This window comes from Jaculus jaculus, chromosome 9 (assembly GCF_020740685.1).
Source record: "Jaculus jaculus isolate mJacJac1 chromosome 9, mJacJac1.mat.Y.cur, whole genome shotgun sequence".
NCBI lineage: Eukaryota > Metazoa > Chordata > Mammalia > Rodentia > Dipodidae > Jaculus > Jaculus jaculus.
In genome coordinates, this window is record NC_059110.1 from 81,971,313 (window position 1) to 81,992,477 (window position 21,165).

Below are 21,165 nucleotides of genomic sequence, written 5' to 3' on the forward strand. Positions count from 1 at the left end.
AGGTGTTCTGAATGCTAGGTTCCCAGCTGATGGATATTTGGGAATTAATGCCTCCTGGAGGGAGTGTATTGTTGGGGGCGGGCTTATGGGCTTTATAGCCAGTTTCCCCTTGCCAGTGTTTGGCACACCCTCCTGTTGCTGTGGTCCATCTTATGTTTGCCAGGGGGTGATGTCCACCCTCTGCTCATGCCATCATTTTCCCCTGCCATCGTGAAGCTTCCCCTCAAGCCTGTGAGCCAAAATAAATCTCTTTTTCCCAGAAGCTACTCTTGGTTGGGTGATTTCTACCAGCAATGTGAACCGGACTGCAACAGATGACATAGTGAATTCCAGGTCAGCCTGGTCTATACCAAGATTCTACCTTGAAAAAAAAAAACCACGAATAGAAATTTATGCTCATTTTGCTTATAATCAGATAGGGACTTCTGTAGAAATTTACTTCCTGCAGGGTATGGTGGTAGCATGCTTTCAATTCCAGGAGGCAGAGCTAAGAGGATCACTGTTAATTTGAAGCCATCCTGAGACCAGACCAAAAATAAAAAGGAATTTACTTCTTACAGCTATCATTTGTTGCTAAAATTAAGGATTCTTTTCCACTTCTCTTTCATGATCCTACCCCGTATCTGAGAAATGAAGTACCTTCCAATTTGGCAGCATAGGTGAGAGCTTGGCCATGGTTGCCACTGCTATGAGTAACAACAGCTTTGGGTTTCCCTTCTGAAATGTCAGGAATTAAGCGTCTCACAGCATTCAGGGCACCACGAATCTAGAAGAGAGATGGTATTCATGTACACTTGTGTATCACTTTACAATCAGAAAATGTTCTAAGACTGTTTCGCTTTTTTGGCACTGTAGAGTACTTAACACAAACAGCCTACTGTTTATCTAGGCTATGTGATGTAGCTTATGCTTCTAGGCAATAAACCTCTACCAGGTGTGTTCAACCTGTGGGACACTGACCACACTACCAGAATAACTGCAGATGACAACTTAATATTGCAATGTCAAAATGCTAGACACCCCTGCAGTCTATAGCACTTTATTATATACTAAACAATCTGGGAGGGTTGAACAGATAGATATCTCACCTGGTGAAGTGCTTGCCTTGAAAGCATGAGGACTTGAGTCCAATCCCTAGTACCCACATAAACATTTGAAAAAGCTGAAAGTTGGCTTAGTGATAAAGGCACTTGCCTGGAAAGCCTAACTATCTGGATTCAATTCTCCAGTACCCACAAATACACAAAATGGTTCATGTATCTGGATGGAGTTCATTTTCAGAGGCTCTGGTGCACCTATTCTCTCTCTTCTTTCTCAGCTTCCAAGTATATATACATATACATACATACATACATGTTTTGGTTTTTCGAGGTAGCGTCTCACTGTAGCCTAGGCAGACCTGGAATTCACTAAGTAGTCTCAGGGTGGCTTCAAACTCACGGCGAACCTCCTACCACTGCCTCCCACGTGCTGGCATTAAAGGCATACGTAACCACGCCTGGCTGTAAATATGTGTGTGTGTGTGTGTGTGAAGAAGCACATATCTGAGAGAAAGAGGAAGATGTAGAGAGAGGGAGGGAGAGAATACGAATGGGCACATCAGGGCCTCCAGACACATGCACCACCTTGTGCATCTGGCTTATGTGGATCCTGGGGAATCAAACTTGGATCCTTTGGCTTCATAGGCAAATACTTTAATTACTAAGACATCTCTCCAGCCCTGTATATATGTATTTTAAAAAGAGCTAGGGATGGAGAGATGGCTTAAGGCACTTGCCTGAGAAGCCTAAGGACCTAGTCAGTTCTCCAGGACCCACGTAAGCCAGATGCACACGGTAGCACATGTGTCTGTAGTTTGTTTGCAGTGGCTAGAGGCCCTGGCACGCCCATTCTCACTCTCCCTCCCACTCCTCTGTCTCTAATAAATAAATGAAAATAAATAAATCTTTAAAACAAAAAAGAGGTAGGTGAAGTAGCACAGGTCCCCTCCCCCCGTCTCTACCTCTTTCTATATATTTTTTTTAAGGTTTTTTTATATTTATTTATTAGAGACAGACTAGGGGAGAGAGAATGGGCACACCAGGGCCTCTAGCCACTGCAAACGAACTCCAGACGCATGAGCATCTGGGGCTTAGATGGGACATGGAGAATCAAACCTGGGTCCTTAGGCTTCACAGGCATGCACCTTAACCACTAAGCCATCTCTCCAGCCCTCTGCCTCATTCTCTAAATAAATAAAAATAATCTTTTTAAAGGAAAAATATTAGCTGGGCGGGGTAGCACATGCCTTTAATCCTAGCACTTGGAAGGCAGAGTTAGGATTGCTGTGAGTTCAAGTTCACCCTGAACTAGAGCGAAACCCTACCTCAAAAAAAAAGAAAAAAAGGGAAAGTATTTTATGCAGTTGTAATAATAGCGTTTGTCTATGTAAACAGGAAAAAAATATAATAGAAATAAGGTATTAATAAGATAAAAGGGAAAGCTGGATGTAGTGGCATACATTTTTAATTCCAGCACTCATGAGGCTGAGGTAGGAGGACTGAAGTGAGTTAAAGGCCAGTTTGGGGTTAGAGAGTTCCAGGTCTGCCTGGGAAAGGACATTGCTTCAAACACCTTTAATCATTGCACTGGGGAGGCTGAGCAGTATCACGTATGCTTTTAACCACTGGGTTATTTCCCTAGCACCTGTTGCTTTTTTCTGTTTTATTTGAGAGAGAATATGGGCACACCAAGGCCCACAGACACTGCAAACAAACTATAGACAACATGTGCTACTTTGTGCATCTAGACTTGTGGGTACTGATAAATAGAACCTGGGTCCTTTGGCTTTGCTGGCAAACACCTTAGTTGAGCCATCTCTCCAGCCACACAATATTTTTAGAAAAGTAACAGGGTGCTGGAGAGCTGGCTTAGCAGTTAAGGCATTTGCCTGCAAAGCCTAAGGACCCAGTTGGGCTCCATAGAACTCCATGTAAGCCAGATGTGCAAGGTAATGCATGCACACAGGTTGCACATGCACACAAGATGGCACAAGTATATTGCTAATAGGCTCTCTCTCCAACCCCCCCCCCCTTTTGTTTTATTTTTTGAGGTAGGATATTTGCTCTTGTCCAGGTTGAACTGTAATTCACTCTAGTTTTAGGCTACCCTCAAACTCACAGTGATCATCCAATCCAGCCTCCCTAGTGCTGGGATTAAAAGTGTGCACTACCATTCCTGGCTTATCTGCTACTATTTAATCATTATGCTCTTTTGTTGCTTTGGTTTTTAAGGCTGTGTCTCCAGCCCTTGTGGTAGTTTGAATGTCAAATGTCCCCTAACTGACAGAATCCTAGTTGGTAATGCTATTGGGGCAGGTTGGGGAACCTTTAGGAGGTGGAGTCTTGAAAGAGGAAGTTTATCACTGCTAATGGGCCTTTAGGTGTTACAGCTCAGCCTCCCTAATGCTTTAATTCCTTGCTGATGTGATGTGAGGCCAGTTTTCTGCTCTTGCCATGCTTTCCCCGCCATGATAAGAATCTACTCTTTTTTTGAGATAGGGTCTCATACTAGCCCTGGATAGCCTGGAACTCACAGCGATCCTTCTACCTCTGCCTACTGAGTGCTAGGATTAAATGCATGCACCACCACACCTGGCTTAAATTTTTTTTTTCTCAAGGTAGGGTCTCACTTTAGCCCAGGCAAGAACTCATTCTGTAGTCCCAGGCTGGTCTTGAACTCACAGCAGTTCTCCTAACTCTGTCTCCCAAGTGCTGAGATTAAAGGTGTGAGCCACCACACCCTGCAAATGATCTACTCAGTCTGTAAGTAGCTGGTGCATGCCACTGTGCTTAACTTACTGCCTTGGTTTAATCTTTAGAAATTCTTTGGTTCTCAAATTTGTCTTAGTTTGAGCAACTATTTGGACAATAAATTATAAGGGATTTTCAGATTGTAGGGAAAGTGTCAACACTATGTTAGGTAACTAGCTAGGACTTGAAAGGAAAATTCTGCAAACTCCCAACTGTGCACAGATAGTTCACTTCTACCTCATCTGCTGGTCAGGAGAATCAAGTGAAGGGGTTTGAAACATACATGATATACTGACAAAAGGCATTTTTACCTTAAAAGATCCTGTTTTCTGGAAGAGTTCACATTTGAAGAAAAGACTGCGCCCTGATACTTGATTCAAAATGGAGCTTGTTAGCACTGGTGTGAGCTGGATAGAATCTCGAATGTTGACATGAGCTCTTTCAACATCAGCAAAGGAGATGCAGTACTGATCACACATGGTTCTGAAACCCGGGAGTAAGAAAAAGGTTAAAGCCGGGTGTGGTGGCCCACACCTTTAATCCTGGTACTTCAGAGGCTGAGGTCGGAGGAATTCTGAGTTCCAAGCCAGCTTGGGCTAGAGTGACACCCTATCTCACCTCCCTTGCAACTGCTCCCCCAAAATACATGCAAAAAAAAGAAAGTAAAAAAAAAAAAAAAAAAAAGACTGAGAAAATGTGTTTACTGAAAAGGCTGAAAACTTAGAACACCCAAGAATAGACCTGGGGCCTGTGGTGCTATGAGAAACTTGTCTCCATCACTGGAATGTCAGTATCTCTACAGAGGGACTTGAAGTTCAGGCAAATTTTCTTGTGCTTACTGAATCTAAAGCTTACTCTTCCACTCACCATTCATCTCTTGGCACTGCTACTTTTCTAATATTGTTGTGAAGTTGCTTGAATGAATAGTTCAAAATCTGTTATAGTTTTCATGGAAAACTCAAACAGTGGCTAGAGGCCCTGGCATGCCCATTCTCTGACTCTTTATCCATACCTCTCACTCTCTTATAATAATAATAATAATAATAATAATAATAATAAAACAGCTGGGTGTGGTGGTGCATGCTTTTAATTCCAGCAATCAGGAGGCAGAGGTAGGAGGATCACCATGAGTTTGAGGCCACCCTGAGACTACATGGTGAATTCTGGGTCAGCCTTGACTAGAGTGAAACCCTATCTCAAAAAAAAGCATGTTGAGATGAATTTAGAAGAAACCTTGTACCTTATTGTTCAGACTGTAAAATAATGCAGGTGCTGTGGCAAACACTATCCTGGTTCCTCATCATATTGGGCATAGAATTATGACTCAGCATTTCCACTACCCAATGCAGATCTAACAGGATCTTGTCAGAGACGTTTGTACATTCATGTCCATAGCTGCATCATTCATCACAGCAAAAAGTGTCTGTCCGATCGGCGTTTCCTGCGGCGCCCGGCTGCCCGCGCAGCGGGCGGGCGGAGTGGGGTTGTGGGGGGCGTCGCCGCCGGGTTTCTCTCCGCGAGGACGCGATGGGGCAGAAGCGGCGGGCCCGCGCGCCGGAGCCGCTCGGCGGGACGCCGCCGCCGGAGGGAGGAGGTGTCCGCACGCTCGCGGCTCGTGGCGCGCCGGCCCCGCACGCACTCGGCCTGCGGGCGATCTCCTCCGTGGGACCCAGGCTGTGCCCCCGCCCGAGGAGGAAGATGCAGACCTTTCTCAAAGGGAAGAGAGTTGGCTACTGGCTGAGCGAGAAGAAAATCAAGAAGCTCAATTTCCAGGCCTTCGCCGAGCTGTGCAGGAAGCGAGGGATCGAGGTCTTGGAGCTGAACCTCAGCAGGCCCATCGAGGAGCAGGGCCCCCTGGATGTCATCATTCACAAGCTGACCGATATCATCCTTGAGGCCGACCAGAACGACAGCCAGTCCTTGGAGCTGGTACACAGGTTCCAGGCATGGTGGTGCATACCTTTAATCCCAGCACTTGGGAAGCAGAGGTAGGAGGAATGTCATGAGTTCAAGGCTACCCTGAGACTACATAGTTAATTCCAGGAGTACATAGACGCCCACCCCAAGACCATCATCCTGGACCCCCTCCCTGCCATCAGGACCTTGCTCAACCGCTCCAAGTCCTATGAGCTCATCCGTAAGATCGAGGCCTACATGAAAGATGACAGGATCTGCTCACCGCCCTTCATGGAGCTCAGGAGCCTGTGTGGAGACACCATGCGGCTGCTGGAGCAGACCGGTCTGGCCTTCCCCTTCATTTGCAAAACCAGAGTGGCTCATGGCACCAACTCTCATGACATGGCCATCATCTTCAACAAGGAGGGTCTGAGCGCCATCGAGCCCCCCTGTGTGGTCCAGAACTTCATCAACCACAATGCTGTGCTGTACAAGGTGTTTGTGGTGGGCGAGTTGTACACGGTGGTCCAGAGGCCCTCGCTAAAGAACTTCTCCACTGGCACATCAGACCGGGAATCTACTTCAACAGCCACAACGTGTCGAAGCCAGAATCGTCATCAGTCCTCACTGAGCTGAACAAGATTGAGGGCGTGTTTGAGAGGCCAAGTGACGAGGTCATCTGAGAGCCAACAACCAGACAGGGCAGCATGCTGTCATTGATGTCAATGCTTTTCCAGGCTACGAGGGCGTGATTTCTTCACAGACCCCCTGAACCACATTGCTACCATCCTACAGGGCCAGAGCACAGGCGTGGCTGCGTGGGGGACGTGGCCCCACTGAGGCACAGCCGGCTTCCAGTGGAGCAGGCAGGCAGCCCGGCTGACGGACGGACATGCAGCGCCAGCCCCGGCTGCTGCAGCAGCTTGAAGGGCCAGGACGCGCCCTGGAAGACAGAGGCTGATTCAGGCAGCCTGGGTGCCAGTGGCTCGACCAAGCTGCCACACCAGAGACTTGGCTGCACCGCTGGCGTGTCACCCAGCTCTCAGCAGCACTGTGTGGCCTCCCTGGCCACCAAAGCCTCCTCACAGTAGCCACAGAGCCCAGGACCCAGAGGGGCGGCATGCAGCACAGAGCACACCCGCTGGGCTAGCAGCTCCCACCGGCGATGCTGCTAAGAATTCCCAATGACCTGACGCTTCTATGTTTTAATTTCTAACTTGATTTTCTGATGTGATGATTGGAACGAGGGAGGAAGATGAAACAGCACCAAGTGGTCCGGCCTCAAGGACAAGGGGCATCTGGCCTGGTTCCTGCTGTTCAGACCTCCTCACTGACTTTACACATGCTTGTGTTCTCAACACTAGGTCTGAATGTGAGGTGTGGGGGGGGGTGTATGTGTGCATGTGGTTGTCACACGAGTGTGTGTGCACATCTATGTCTGTCTCTGTGGCTGCTGTGGACCAGGCTTCTTGACAATTAAACAACTCTTCATTCCTTGGAAGGAAACCCATTCCTGGCTAGGCTATTGTGGCTCAGCAGCTGAGAGAAGGACCAGTTCCCCTTCTTCCTGCCATCCCTGGACCTCTCCCTTCTTCCTTTTCCCTCCTCTTGTCTCCTCTGAGGTGAACTCCTGTCCCCCACATGTAGGGCCAACCCTTGCTCTCCAAAGCCAGAGAGCAGTGGATCACCCTAGGGAGCTCCGTGCTGGGGGTGTGGGTTGAGACCACCTTCCATGAAAGGAATGGGAGAGGAAGCTTCCTGTGGGTTAGCCAAAGCCACTCTGTACTGGCTTCTCAAAGTGCACCAGGCCATGCCATCTCCTCCTTCATGTTCCTCCCAGGGACAAGGAGGAAGACTACCTTGGTGGAAGCCCAGGGCTGAGTCTGCTGGTGCCAAAAGTTTGTGCTGGGATTTTGGGCAGATCATTCCACAAATCTTCAGACTTCCATCTCCTCACCTCTCTTGGGTGGCTGAGACCAGAGACCCGAAGGGCTGGCCTAGACCTCCAGCCCAGAAGGACCCCTGCTTCTCCATGACGTCATCCAGGATGAGGACTGTGGAGGAACCTTCACTGGGCATTGTGGCCGCCTGGGCCCCTCTTTAGGTGGGAGGAGGCTGTCCACAAGGCCCATCCTGTCCACATGTGCCACTCATGGCACAGCCTACTGCATTCATCACAAGGCCATCCTGTGTGGGACCTATGTCCTACCCCAGTCTCACCCTGTCACCACAGCAGCAGGCAAACCAGCAGCTGGCCCCAAGGCTGAAGTAAGGGACACTTGCACTTCCTCCAACCTGAAGGGTGTAGAGTCCTGGACAAGCAGCCCAGGACCCTTGAAGACAATCTTGTGTCTTAAGGTAACAGCTCAGTTTGCAAAGAGACCTAGGCCTGCAAGTCGTCCTTAGGTCCAGTTAGATGGAAGACACTGGTGGTGGTGGTGGGGGGCAGCAGCACTGCCAGGTGGGAGCTTGGGGGAAGGACTCTTGGAAATTGAGGGCCCCAGGACTAACCATGTTTACATGACCTGAACGATGGACCTGATCTATCTGCGTCACCTTCCCAGGTCTGACCCTGAGCCCAGTGGGGCGGGAAGCATGGCCATCTCTTGCCCTGCTTTGTCTTCAAAATAAACTACTGAAATCGACCTAAAAAAAAAAAAAAAAAAGTGTCTGTCCATTAACACAAGAATGTCTATACATGTGATATATATATAAAATTGAATACTTAAGGAAGAAATTGTGACATGCGCTAAACAGATGAACACTGAGGACATTATGTTAAGTGAAATAAGCCAGTCACAAAAAAGATACATACTACATGATACAAATTATGTGAGGCACCTATAGTTATAGTAGTCAAATTCATAGAAGAGTAGTTACTAAGGGGTTAGGATTTGGGGGGAATGAAGAGTTGTTTAATTGTCAAGGTTCTGGAATTTAGTTGGACAACAATAAGAATTCATTTAACTAAAAAAATACATCTCCAGGACCCACATAAGCCAAATGCACAAGGGGGCCCATGCACATGGAGTTCATATGCAGTGGCTGGAGGCCCTGGTGTGCCCATTCTTTCTCTCTCTCTCTCTACCTGCCTATTTCTGTATCTCTCTCTTTCTCTCAAATAAATAAGTAAAATAAATAAATATTTAAAAATACACTTAAAATGTTTAAAATAGTTAACCTTATGTGCATTTTTTTCACCAAAATTAAAGCAAACACAAAAAGAAATAGGTTGTAATTAAGTATTTTAGTTGCAAGTGATAGAACCCTAATTTGTATAAGTACCCCACGCTAATCGATTGTGCCATGGAGCATGTTTAGAACCTCAATTTTTTTTTTTTCCAGGTAGGGTCTCGTTCTAGCCCAGGCTGACCTGGAACTCCCTGTGTAGTCTTATGGTGGCCTCGAACTCACAGCGATCCTCCTACCTCTGCCTCCGGAGTGCTGGGATTAAAGGCGTGTGCCTGGCTTAGAACCTGAATTTGAAGTAACTTAAGCAAAGGATGAAAGTGTCCATATTCATTGGCTCATAGAATCCAAAGAATAGTTGACCAAAGCATAAAGGGCAGGAATGTGGAGCTTCAGGACCAGCTGTAACCAGGGACTCATAGCTTTCATGCTTGTTTCTCACCTCTGAGCTTGGCATGCGCTTCTTTCACTGCAGACCAGCTGGTTCCATCGTGCAGGACACATGGCTGCTGACAGCTCCTGTGTTTTACATTTTATGGCTTCCATACTGGAGAGGGATTTTCTTTCTCGGTTTCAGTTCAAAAAATGCTGGGTAAGGACTCTGGCCCATCTTGGCCCAGGACCAGTGGTCAAGGGTGTGAGGTCATTTAAGACATACTATGTAACAGTCAGAAGTATTTATAGAAACATGAAAAAGAAACAAAATGAGATCTATAACACATTATCAATTATGTAGATTAAAACACAAACACAAAACATCATATATAAAGATATATGTATATTTAAAGACATATATCAAACACATTAGAGTCACTACCTAAGGGAGTAGGGATGGAACAAGGAGTTGAAATGAGCAAAATAACTAGCTCAATTTTCTGCTTCAGATGGAAAATAGCTACAAAAAAAGGAAACCATGATGGAGGAAAGAAGAAGAAAAGTAAAAAGAAATAAACTCTGAGTAGGGGTGAAGGACAACTTTCAAATGAAAAAGGGAGAATGCTGGATAGATGATTCCATCTTAGCTCATATATTGATAAAGGATTGAACGTGGAGAGTGATGGAGATGTTAAGGATAACCCCTGGTTTTTGAACCAGATGGTGGTACAATTTTCTGAAATCTTCTTTTTTAAAAAAAAGTTTTATTTTTATTTATTTATTCAAAAGGGAAAGAAATTGTGGGCACGCCAGGGCTTCCAGCCACAGCAAATAAACTCCAGATGCATGTGCCACCTTGTGCATCTAGCTTACGTGGGTCCTGGGGAATAGAATCTTGGTCCCTTGGCTTTGCAGGCAAGTCCCTTAACCACTAAGGCATCTCTCCAGCCCTAAAATATTATTTTTTAAAATTTGTTCATTTATTTTTATTTATTTATTTGACAGAGAAAGGAGGAGAGAAAATGAATGTGCCAGGTCCTCCAGCCACTGCAAACGAACTCCAGATGCGTGCACTCCCTTATGCATCTGGCTAATGTGGGTCCTGGGGAATTGAACCTGGGTCCCTTGGCTTTGCAGGCAAATGCCTTAACTGCCAAGCCATCCCTCCAGCCTCTGAAAGCTTATTTTTGTTTGCAGTACTGGAGGTTGAACCCAGGGTTCTGCATATGCTAGGCAAGTGCTTTACCACTAAGCGGCCTTTGCCCCACTTCCCTTTCATTGTTTTGAGGTAGGGTCTTGCTGCAGCCAAGGCTGACCTGGATCAAAGTGGCCTCAAATTCATGGTAATCCTCCTACCTCTGCCTCCTGATTACTGGGACTTAAAGGCATGCACTACCACACCAGGCTTCTTTTTTGTAGTCCTTTGCTCTCTTGTATTAACTAGTATTTGAGTATTGTTTGTTTTTTTTTCTCAGATCCTTATACGTGTGCTTTTCTTTTCCTTCAGCATGGAGGATTCTTTCAATTATTTTCTGTAGAGCTGGTTTTGTCTTCAAATATTCCTTTAGCTTGCTTCTGTCATGGAATGTCCTTATTTCTCCTTATATTTGAGTGAAAGTTTTGCAGGATAAAGTAACGTCGCTCGACAGTTGTTATGCTTCAGAACTTGGAATACATCACTCCACACCCTTTTGGCTTTTAAAGTTTATTGAGTAATCAGCTGTAATCCTGAAAGGCTTGCCTTTGTAGGTAGCTTGATTTTTCTCTCTTAACTGCTTTCAATATTTTTTCTTTGGTTTGTGTGTTTGGTAGTTTGATTATAATATGGTGAGGAGAAGTTCTTTCCGGGTTTTGTCTGGCTGGTGTTCCAAAGGATTCCTATATCTGCATTGGCACCTCTTTCCCAATTTGGGGGAAGTTTTCTTCTGTGATTTTGCTGAAGATGCCTACTATGCCTCTGGAGTGAAATTCTTCTCCTTCTACTATGCCCTGAATTCTTATGTTTGATCTTTTCATACTATCCTGAATATCTTGAAATTCCCATTCATACTTTTCTATTAGTCTTTCTCTTTGTTGGACTGTATTAGATCTGCCACCTGGTCTTCTAGCTTAGACATTCTGTCCTCTCCTTCATCCATTCTACTGGTGAGATTTTCTACAGTTTTTTATTTCATTAACTGTATTCTTCATTGCTAGTAATTCTGACTGGCTTCTCTTTATTATTTCTATTTCCTTACTTATATCTAGTTTTGAACTCTTTATTTCATTAAATTGGTGTCCTGTGTTTTCTTTGATTCCTTTGATTTCCTCTTTCATTCCTTTGATTTCTTTGAACATATTTGTAATTATTCTTTTGAAATCTTTCTCAGACATTTCTCTAACTTGTTCTCACTGGAGGTCATTTCTGATGCAATACTTTTTGATGGATTTATATTGTCTTGATTTTTGGTGTTTCTTGTGTTAAAATGTATATATTTTTGCATCCTGGATTATTTAATGATTGGATTTTCTAGTTAGCTGGGTATTTATTAGATGTATCAGTCAATCTGATGTTATATAACTTCAGGGTAGGAGCTTAAGGTGTTAGGTGTGGCTCTCAAGACTCTCAGAGTATCTACAAAAGTGACCCTAGGTATTGGGTTTGCCTGCTATGAGAGTATTCAAGTAGGCTGAGTGGAAGCAAACACAGACAGTTTCTAAAATTTAACTAAACAATGTATACTTTCAATGAAAAACAGCTCAGAGTATTTATCCAAGAGTAGGTATTATGACAACCAGATCCTCCAACTGTCCCTTAGGGTCCCCACCCACAGACCCTTAATCCTGACAAGGAGGTTAAGATTTCTGATCTGTTGAGTGTTCCAAGTCAGCTTGTGACCAGGTGAAACCCTTCCCTGGTGTAAGCCCAGTTACCTCTGCTCCTGCCTGGGTCTGGCTGTCAGTTCAAATTGGCTTGGCCAGGTGCTGTGGCTGAGTCCTTGGACTGCTGCTCTGTTCACTGGAGCTGGGCACTGGCAGTGGGGGAGGGGAGGCTGCTAATGCTGCTCTAGTTCTCTCGCTGTTCCATGTGTTCTTCTACCTTGTGATCTGTTCCTCCTTTGTTCACTGCTGTTCTCCCTTCACGTTTCTTGACTTTGTGGAGAGCTCCAGTGTGAGTGGCAACTCCCTTCACCTGGCTTTTCCTGTGGCTCAAGCCGAGCCTGGCGGAGGCACCGCAGTCCGTGGACCTGCCGGAGCTGCTTCTGCTGGCCCGTGTGGGCTCTGGATCTCTCCTACTTCTCTGCTGCCATTTCAATTTCCTATACACATCACTTTTTAGTAAAAGTGTGTATTTTGCTGAGGTTTCTTTTGGCTTTTTTCCCGTAGTCTGCTTTGGCGTGGTCCCTACGCCGCCATCTTAACCAGAAGACCAGGCTTCTTTTTTGAAGCAAGGTTTTACCCTAACCCATCCTCCCAAGTGCTGGGATTACAGGCACGAGTCTCCATATGTGACCTATCCCCAACTCTTTTCTATTTTTTTGTTTTCTCTCTTTCTTCTTTCCTTTCCCTTTCTTTCTTTTCTTCCTTTCTCTCTCTCTTTTTCTTTCTTTCAAGGTAGGGTCTTGCTGTAGCCCAGGCTGACCTGGGATTCACTTTGTAGTCTCAGGGAGGCCTCAAACTGACAGTGATCCTCCTACCGCTGCCTTCCCAAGGCTCTTACCAAGTTGTCTAAGATAGCTTCAAACTCTGCATGTAGCTAAGAATGACCTTAAGCTTCTGATCTTCATGCCTCTACGTCCTGAGTTAGTGCTGAGATTAGAGGAATGCATGCTACATCTGGTCTTATGCAGTGCTGGGCACTGAACCCAGGGGTTTGTTACATGGACACTACCAACTGAACTACATTCCTAGCACTGTTGCTCTCAATCTGTGTAATTTTCTGGGATAGGCTTTTTTCATATGTAGCCTGGGATAGCTTCAAAATCAGGATTTTCCTGCCTTATCCTCCAAGTCCTGGCATTATAGGCATGTGTCACCACACCCAGCTGTATTTGAGATTTATGACTAACGAAGAGACAAGTATTTGAGGAAAATCAGAGATTTGAACTAGATTTGAATTGCTTATGAAGCATCGAAGATTATATTTTTTCCTAGAAAAATGTGTCTACTTCAGTATCTATTCTGAAAAGTAAGCTCAATTTATTTAAAGCACATTTCTTTTTCTTTCTTTTTTTTTTTTTATTCGAGGTAGGGTCTCACTCTATCTCAGGCTGACCTGGAATTCACTCTGTAGTCTCAGGGTGGCCTTGAATTCATGGCGATCCTCCTACCTGTGCCTCCTGAGTGCTGGGATTAAAGGTGTGTGCCACCATGCCAGCCCCAAAGTACATTCCAATTTTGTTTTTTATTTCCCATAGTCTTTTTCTACCTTTGTTGACCATTGATCTTACTAGCTTTAAATACTAAAAGCACAAATGCTACAAAATTTCTTTCAAGATACACCATGATTTATGCTATGCAATGTTTTCATAACTTTAATTTGTAAAGAATCCATGATACTCCCTCTCTCTCTGCATATATATAAAATCTTAGGGAAAAAAATCCAAGTTGTTAGCATTCCTTTCTTTCTTTCCTTTTCTTTTCTTTTTTTTTTTTCAAGGTAGGGTCTCATTCTAGCCCAGGCTGACCTAAAACTTGCTCTACTCTATAGGCACCAGGCTGGCCTTGAACTCACTATGAGCCTCCATACCTAGAATATTTTATTTATTTTAATTAAAAATATTTTTATATATTTGAAAGAGAGACAGAGAGGCAGACAATATGAACACATTAGGGCCTCTTGCCAATGTAAATGAACTCCAAATGCATGCACCACTTTGTCCATTTGGTTTTGAGGTTACTAATGAATTGACCTTGGGCTGGCAAGCTTTGTACACAAGCACCTTTAATCACTGGGTCATCTCCTTAGCCCTTTTGCTTTTTAAAAAAATTATTTATTTTTAGACTTCAAACTCCTGTGTCCAACTTATCTTCTTGCCTGCCTCATTTTTTCATATACCTGGGTTCTACAGATGCATACCAATTAATTTCCCTCCCCCACCTCCCACACCAGGTAGGGTCTCACTGTATCTCTGGCTGACCTGGAATTCACTATGTAGTCTCATGGTTGCCTCAAAACTCATGGTGATCTTTCTACTTCTGGCTCCTGAGTACTGGGATTAAAGGCATGCACCACCATGCCCAGCTCTAAAAAAAATTTTTTTTTCAGCAGGTTGTGGTGACACATATCTTTAATCCCAACATTCAAGTGAGGCAGAGGCAGGAGGGATCACTGTGAGTTTGAAGATACCCTGAACATAGTCAATTTCCAGGTTCATATGGGCTAGAGTGAGACCCTACACCGAAAACCAAAAACTTTTTCCCTGCAGGACATGATGGTGTATGCCTTTAATCCCAACACTTGGGAGGCAGAGGTAGAAGGATCACTGTGAGTTTGAGACCAGCCTGGGTTAACCAAGTGGATTCCAAGTCATACTGGCCTAGAATAAGACCTTATCTTTAAAAAAATGGAAAAAACAAACAAAATGTATTTGCATGTGTGTATGGGCATTCCAGGGTATGTCAGCAGTGCAAATGAAAGCCTGATGCTGTGTTTATCCTAAGGTTTTTGTTTCAAATTATTTTCCTTCTTAAATTGATGTTATGTCTTCTAAAATTTCAATATGAAAGTGGAATAATTTTCTTGCTTTTTAAAGGTGTGTGGGGGGGGACCCACCTGAGATCCAGAGAATTGTTTTAAAAAATTCAGAAAATTCAGGGGTGGAGGGATGGCTTAACTGTTAAGGCACTTTCCTATAAAGCCAAAGGACTCAGGTTCAATTCCCCAGGACCTCCATAAGCCAGATGCACAAGTAACTGGTGTTCCTTTGCAGCAGCTGGAAGCCCTGGCACACTCATTCTCTTTCTCTGCCTCTTTCCCTCTCTCAAATAAATAAAAATATTTTTAAAAATTATGAACTAAGAAAAAAAAAAGAAATTTCCAGATCAGCCTGACGTGGTGGCACATGCCTTTAATCCCAGCACTTTCAAGGCAGAAGTAGGAGGATCACTATGAGTTCAAGGCCACCCTAAGACTACAAAATGAATTCCAGGTCAGCCTGGGCTAGAGTAAGACCCTACTTCGAAAAACAACAATAAAAAACATAAAAAGCAATTCCTAGATCGACTGATTATTCCTCCTGTTTTAGGTGCACACAACTCCTTCCCTCAGCAAGAGCCAAGGAGACTGTATGTCATATTTTTTTAGTCAGGACGCTTTGGGATAAATTTGTCCTAAAGGAAAAGACTGGGGGCTGGAGAGAGCCTGCAAAACCTAACGACCGACTTCTCGGTACCCACATATAGCTAGATGCAGAAAGAGGTTCATTTGCTGTGAGTGGCTCGAGGCCCTGGCGCACGTGCCTCTCCCTCCTTGTAAATAAATGAAACATTAAAAAAGAAAAATCTGCCGGGCGTGGTGGCGCACGCCTTTAATCCCAGCACTCGGGAGGCAGAGGTAGGAGGATCGCGGTGAGTTCGAGTCCACCCTGAAACTACAGAGTGAATTCCAGGTCAGCCTGGGGTAGAGTGAGACCCTACCTCGAAAAGAAAAAAGAAAAAAAAGAAAAATCTGATTGTCTCCTGCTATTCAATTATGTACTGACTTGTTTTCTGAGACTCAGTTTATCTTAGGAATGGGTATCATAGCCAGGCGTGGTGGCACACGCCTTTAATCTCAGCACTTGGGAGGCAGAGGTAAGAGGATCGCCGTGAGTTCGAGGCCACCCTAAGACTACAGAGTGAATTCCAGGTCTGCCTCTGCTAAAGTGAGAACCTACCTCGGAAAACCAAAAACAAAAGAAAACAAAAAGAATGGGCATCATAACCACTGTTAGAAGATCTTCAAACTCCGCAATCCGGGCCCGTGGTAGGGCACCTGGGGCCTAGAATGACAGGACGAGACCGGAGTGTTGGTGCTTCCAATAACTCGATCACCAGGCCAACAAATGTTCTCGGTGGACACCACGACAACACCCGCAGACATAGCCACGAAAGCTCCCCCGAATCTGGGGCGCCCGAGCCCCGACCCAACCTCACCCCACCTCTCACCTCCTTTCTAGGGCCCAGCGTCCGCACCTCCAGCTTCCGCGCACCTTTCAGAACTACACCTCTGCGCACGCGCAGCGGCCGCCCGGGCGGCCAGAGCCGACGCTCTGGCACAGCCCCTTCAGAACGTGCGTTCGCAGCTTTTCCTCCCAGTGCGGCCACCGTCGTTCGGGGTAGGGCAAGCAGAAGGGGGTGGGGCAAAGGGTGGGAGTGGGAGAGCGCGCGCCGCCCGCCCGTCCGTCGTGGTTTCCTGGCTGCGCGCGGCGGTGGCCGAGTCGCTGCAGCTGTAGCAGCCGCCGCGAAGATGGCGGAGGGCTTGGAGCGTGTGCGGATCTCCGCGTCGGAACTGCGAGGGATCCTGGCCACCCTGGCTCCGCAGGCCGGGAGCAGAGGTGAGTTGCGCCGCCCAGCTCCTGGGCCGGGCCTGCCCGCCCCGCCTCCCTCTCCTCCTCTACTTCCTCCCCGCCCCGTCGGCGGCGCTCTCGAGCCCCCGCCCCTTCTTCCCTCCCACAGCCAGTCGGGCGTCCTGCTGGCCGCCGTGGGTTCGCCGCCCCGGAAACCCAGTCCGAGTTCCCTCCTCCGTCCTCTTTCTTACCGCGATGACTGTTCCCCCGGGCTCCGTCCTCCACACCAGCCCAGGAGCCCCAGTCCTGAGAGAGACTGGCTGGTGTCTGGCGGAGGCCCCGAGGCGCACGGTTCCGTAAAGAATCTTTCCTGTGCGGGACCTTAGCTTGGCCTGGGAGAGGAGGAGCGGAGGAAATGGAGGAGGAAGCCTACGCGGGCTGAGATTTCCTTGCTCACCGCCCCCCCCTCCGCCCCAGGCTGGCTTCTAAAGCTACGCCACTGGAGGGATCCTGTACCTCCGAGCTGCCTCCTTCCTGGGTCGGCCTCTGGCGTGTATGTGGGAGCAGTTTTGATCAGAGAACGCTTGCTCCAAGAAAAATTATGGAGTCTAACCTCCCTTTCTATTTTTAGCCCGTGTCGTTGTGTAGAATGTGTAGTTTATAATAGTTGTCTTCTCTAGTGTCTGTAGCTAGAGGTGCGTGGTTGGTTTCAGTTGGTCAATGTAATTTGATTAATCAGGCTGTTGTCTACATGTGCTCTAGAAAGTAGAGGTCTCCAAACGTCAGTTACAAAGTTGTTTTTGAGGGTGCTGAGGTGAAACTTTCATCTTTTTCATATTTGGTAGAGTCTAAACTTCTGAAAATGCCCGAGCAGTGTTGTGTTTTTTTTTGGGGGGGGTGGTCTGTTATGTTTTGTGGTTTTTTCGAGGTAAAGTCCCAGGTTGACCTTTGGAATTAACTACGTAGTCTCAGGGTGGCCTCGAACTCATGTTGATCCTCCTATCTCTGCCTCCCAAATGCTGGGATTAAAGGTGTGTAGCACCAGGCCCAGCCTGCTTTGATATGGCCTGATGACACTTCTGGTCAAGTGCCAATGTACTTAATATTCCAGTACATAGGCTAGTTTTGAATTTGGGATAATCCTCCTATGTCACCCCTTCAAGTGCTCGGATTGCAGGGTGTGCCACCACTCTCAGCTTCCAAGTAGTACCTTAACTTCACTTTGGGGCTGTAAAGATGGTTTAGCGGTTAAGGCATTTGCCAGCAAAGCTAACAGGACTCAGATCCAATGCCCCAGGTGCCACTTGAGCCAGATGCATAAGGTGGGACATCCATCTGGAGCCCGTTTGCTGTGGCAGGAGGACCTGGCAGCCCATTCTTTCCTTCTCTCTCTGATCTTCTCTGGTCTCTCAAATAAATAAAAGAAATTAAAAAAAAAAAAACACTTCACTTTTTTCCTGCCTTCCAAAAAATTGTGTGTAGATGCTGGAGCATGTGATAACTGCTATCAACATATTTGTGTTTGTGTTTATAGTGCTATACAGTACAATGGTTCCCCACAACCCTCAAGGGTTTCACTCCAGCTCAGGCTGACTCGGAATTCACTGTGTGGTCTCAGGGTGGCCTGGAACTCATGGTGGTCCTCCTACTCCTGCCTCCCAAGTGCTGGGATTAAAGGCGTGCACCACCACACCTGGCACTTGTAGTAGTCTTAATGAAGACAACAGACACTTACAAAAACCAGCACTTGGAAAGCAGTGGTAGGTAGGAGAATTGCTGTGAGTTCAAGGCCACCCTGGGACTACATAATGAATTCCAGGTCATCTTGGCCTAGACTGAGACCTTACCTCAAAACAAAAGAAGGGGTTGGGCGTGGTGGCGCACACCTTTAATCTCAACACTCGGGAGGCAGAGGTAGGAGGATTGCTAGGAGGATTGCCGTGAGTTCCAGGCCACCCTGAGACTCCGTCACTCTCAAATAAGTTTTTTAAAATGTATTTAAAAAAAAATCTATCATTCAGTAAATTCATGGAGTCTAGAAAGTCCAGTAAAAACCAATCAGGGGCTGGTGAGATGGCTTAACAGTTAAGTGCCTAAAAAGCCAAGGACCCAGGTTCAGTTCCCCAGTACCCACATAAGCCAGATGCACAAGGTGGCACATGCATCTGGAGTTTGTTTGCAGTGGCTGGAGGCTGTGGCGCGGCCATTCATATTCTCTCTCTCCCTCCCTCTCTCTCTGTCTCTCTGTCTCTCAAATAAATAAAATCTTTTTTAAAAAATCAACCAAAAGTCCAGTACTCTTATTCCTTTTTTATTTTTATTTTTATTTTTTTTTTTGGTTTTTCGAGGTAGGGTCTCACTCTGGCTCAGGCTGACCTGGAATTCACTATGTAGTCTCAGGGTGGCCTAGAACTCTCGGCGATCCTCCTACCTCTGCCTCCCGAGTGCTGGGATTAAAGGCGTGCGCCACCACGCCCGGCTTTGTTCCTTTTTTAAAAAATTGTTATCTTTAAAATTTTTATTTTTTTGAGAGGGGAAGCGGGAGAGAGAGAGAAGAAAAAAATATGGGCATACTAGGTCTTGTAGCTGCTGCAAGCAAACTCCAGTTGCATACACCACCTTGTGCATCTAGTTTATGTGGGTCCTTGGGTCCTGGTGAATCAAACCTTGGTCCTTTAGTTTTGCAGGCAAGCACCTTCACCACTAAGCCATTTCTCAGCCCTAAAATTATTTTTTACTTTGGTGTTTTGCAATAGGGACACACACACAGACACACACACACACACACTCCCCCCCTCCCACATACATACACTCTCTCCGGTTAGTCTCAAACTCTTTGTAGCCAAGGATGAACTTGCACTCATGATCCTTCTGCTTTCTGCCTCCCAAGTGCTGGGATTATAGTTTTGCACCACCACATTTGGCTTGGTGTTTTTTTTAATCATCATAATTTGGACTTTACTGCTTATTAGTTACATCATTCGATGCAACTTTAAATGTTTTATTTTTATTTATTTATTTGAAAGATAGATACAGGAAAAGGCAGGGAAAGAGAAAGAGAAAAAAATGGGCATGCCAGGGCCTCTAGCCACTGCATACGAACTCCAGATGCATGCACCCCCTTTTGCATCTGGCTTATGTGGGTCCTGGGGAATTGAACCTGGGTCCTTTGGCTTTGCAGGCAAGCACCTTAACCGCTAAGTTATCCCTCCAGCCCTCCATACAACTTTAATTATACAGACTTTGAGAAAATATACTGGGTTGGGTTGATACTCTTGTATTCTTTTTTTAAAATTATTTCATTTTATTTTATTTTTTGAGGTAGTCTTGCTCTAACCCAGGCTGACCTGGAATTCCCTATGTAGTCTCAGGGTGATTTCAAGCTCATAGGGATCTTCTTACCACTGTGTTAATTAAGTAATTAAGTTGACGAGAAGTGACTATGTTAGTTCAATTGCCACACTTTGTTCACTGCAGACACAAGTTAGTTAGGTCAAGTTCTCTCTTCTCCCATCCTCTCAACTATAGCCTAGCCCTGAGGCAGCTCACCTGCAGGACACTTGGTTGGTGAGCAGTGTTGGACCAGCCGTTCTTCTCTGTCAGTCAGCCAACTCCATCTGGGGCTCCCATGGCCTGCTTGGGTCCTGTGGTGGGTATCAACATCGACAGTGACTGGGAGTCTGTCTCTCTGGGTTGAGTGACAGCTTCTTCAGCTTTTTGTTGGTTTTTATACTCTTCTCCAGTCCTCATCCACAGTCCTGAAAACCACCTTAGGGGTTAGCTCATTTGCATATCAATGCACAGCTGGCTGTGTCCTCTGGTTGCCACAGTGATGTCATCATTGCTAGGTGAGTGCCTCATTTTATCTACACTAATTAGTTTACTAACTGATGCTCCTTTCATACCGTCTCCTGAACGCTGGGGTTAAAGGCATGGGCCTCCATGCCCGCTGTCTACCCCTATACTGGTCCTTGATTCTTTGAGTGCATGTCACAGTTCTTTCATCATTGTCTAGGGGACACTCCTCTGTGGAACTTTTTTCTTCTCATGTTCTATCATCATAGTTGCAGTTACTCTTAGTATTCTAATGATGGCAGTCTGAGCAGTATTTTCTTGAAATGACTCAGCTGGCTACTGTTAAAGGGTTGGTGAGGATGAGTAGAGGTGAAGAATGTAGAAGGAACTGCTTCCTGTTTGTTTTAATAGGAAGTATGTAATTGGGGAATTGGTATCCTAAAGAAGTATTTGTTGGGCTGGAGAGATGGCTTAGCCGTTAAGCACTTGCCTATGAAGTGTAAGGACCCGGGTTCAGGTTTGATTCCCCAGGACCCACGTTAGCCAGATGCACAAGGGGGCGCATGCAAAGGGAGTTCATTTGCAGTGGCTGGAGGCCCTGGTGTGCCCATTCTCTGTATATATCTGCCTCTTTCTCTGTCTGTCGCTCT

The 21,165-nt window shown here is 45.9% G+C and overlaps 2 protein-coding genes and 1 pseudogene across 9 annotated transcripts in view; 2 read left to right on the forward strand and 1 right to left on the reverse strand.

Moving 5' to 3' along the window:
- Window positions 1-17,095, reverse strand: part of Srr (serine racemase) — a 22,353-nt gene extending 5,258 nt beyond the window's left edge. The window contains exons 1-4 of one of the 6 annotated variants that reach the window (XM_045158346.1): window positions 16,972-17,095; window positions 9,319-9,533; window positions 4,103-4,274; window positions 640-766 (exon numbers count right to left, since the gene is read on the reverse strand). In XM_045158346.1, coding sequence (XP_045014281.1) covers window positions 640-766; window positions 4,103-4,274; window positions 9,319-9,422 — 403 coding nt within the window. In that variant the 5' untranslated portion in view covers window positions 9,423-9,533; window positions 16,972-17,095. Of the gene's footprint in view, window positions 1-639; window positions 767-4,102; window positions 4,275-5,031; window positions 5,175-9,318; window positions 9,534-16,108; window positions 16,125-16,379; window positions 16,533-16,971 lie in introns of those variants that run through there. The other 5 variants (XM_004667846.3, XM_045158347.1, XM_045158351.1 and 2 more) reach the window with 5 other exon arrangements.
- Window positions 5,469-6,943, forward strand: LOC101593844 (annotated as a pseudogene).
- Smg6 (SMG6 nonsense mediated mRNA decay factor) overlaps window positions 16,604-21,165 on the forward strand; it is a 304,470-nt gene continuing 299,908 nt past the window's right edge. Inside the window, exons 1-3 of one of the 3 annotated variants that reach the window (XM_045158342.1) lie at window positions 16,989-17,273; window positions 20,249-20,369; window positions 20,464-20,568. In XM_045158342.1, the coding sequence (XP_045014277.1) occupies window positions 20,517-20,568 (52 nt within the window). In that variant the 5' untranslated portion in view covers window positions 16,989-17,273; window positions 20,249-20,369; window positions 20,464-20,516. Of the gene's footprint in view, window positions 16,769-16,988; window positions 17,274-20,248; window positions 20,370-20,439; window positions 20,569-21,165 lie in introns of those variants that run through there. The other 2 variants (XM_004667845.2, XM_045158343.1) reach the window with 2 other exon arrangements.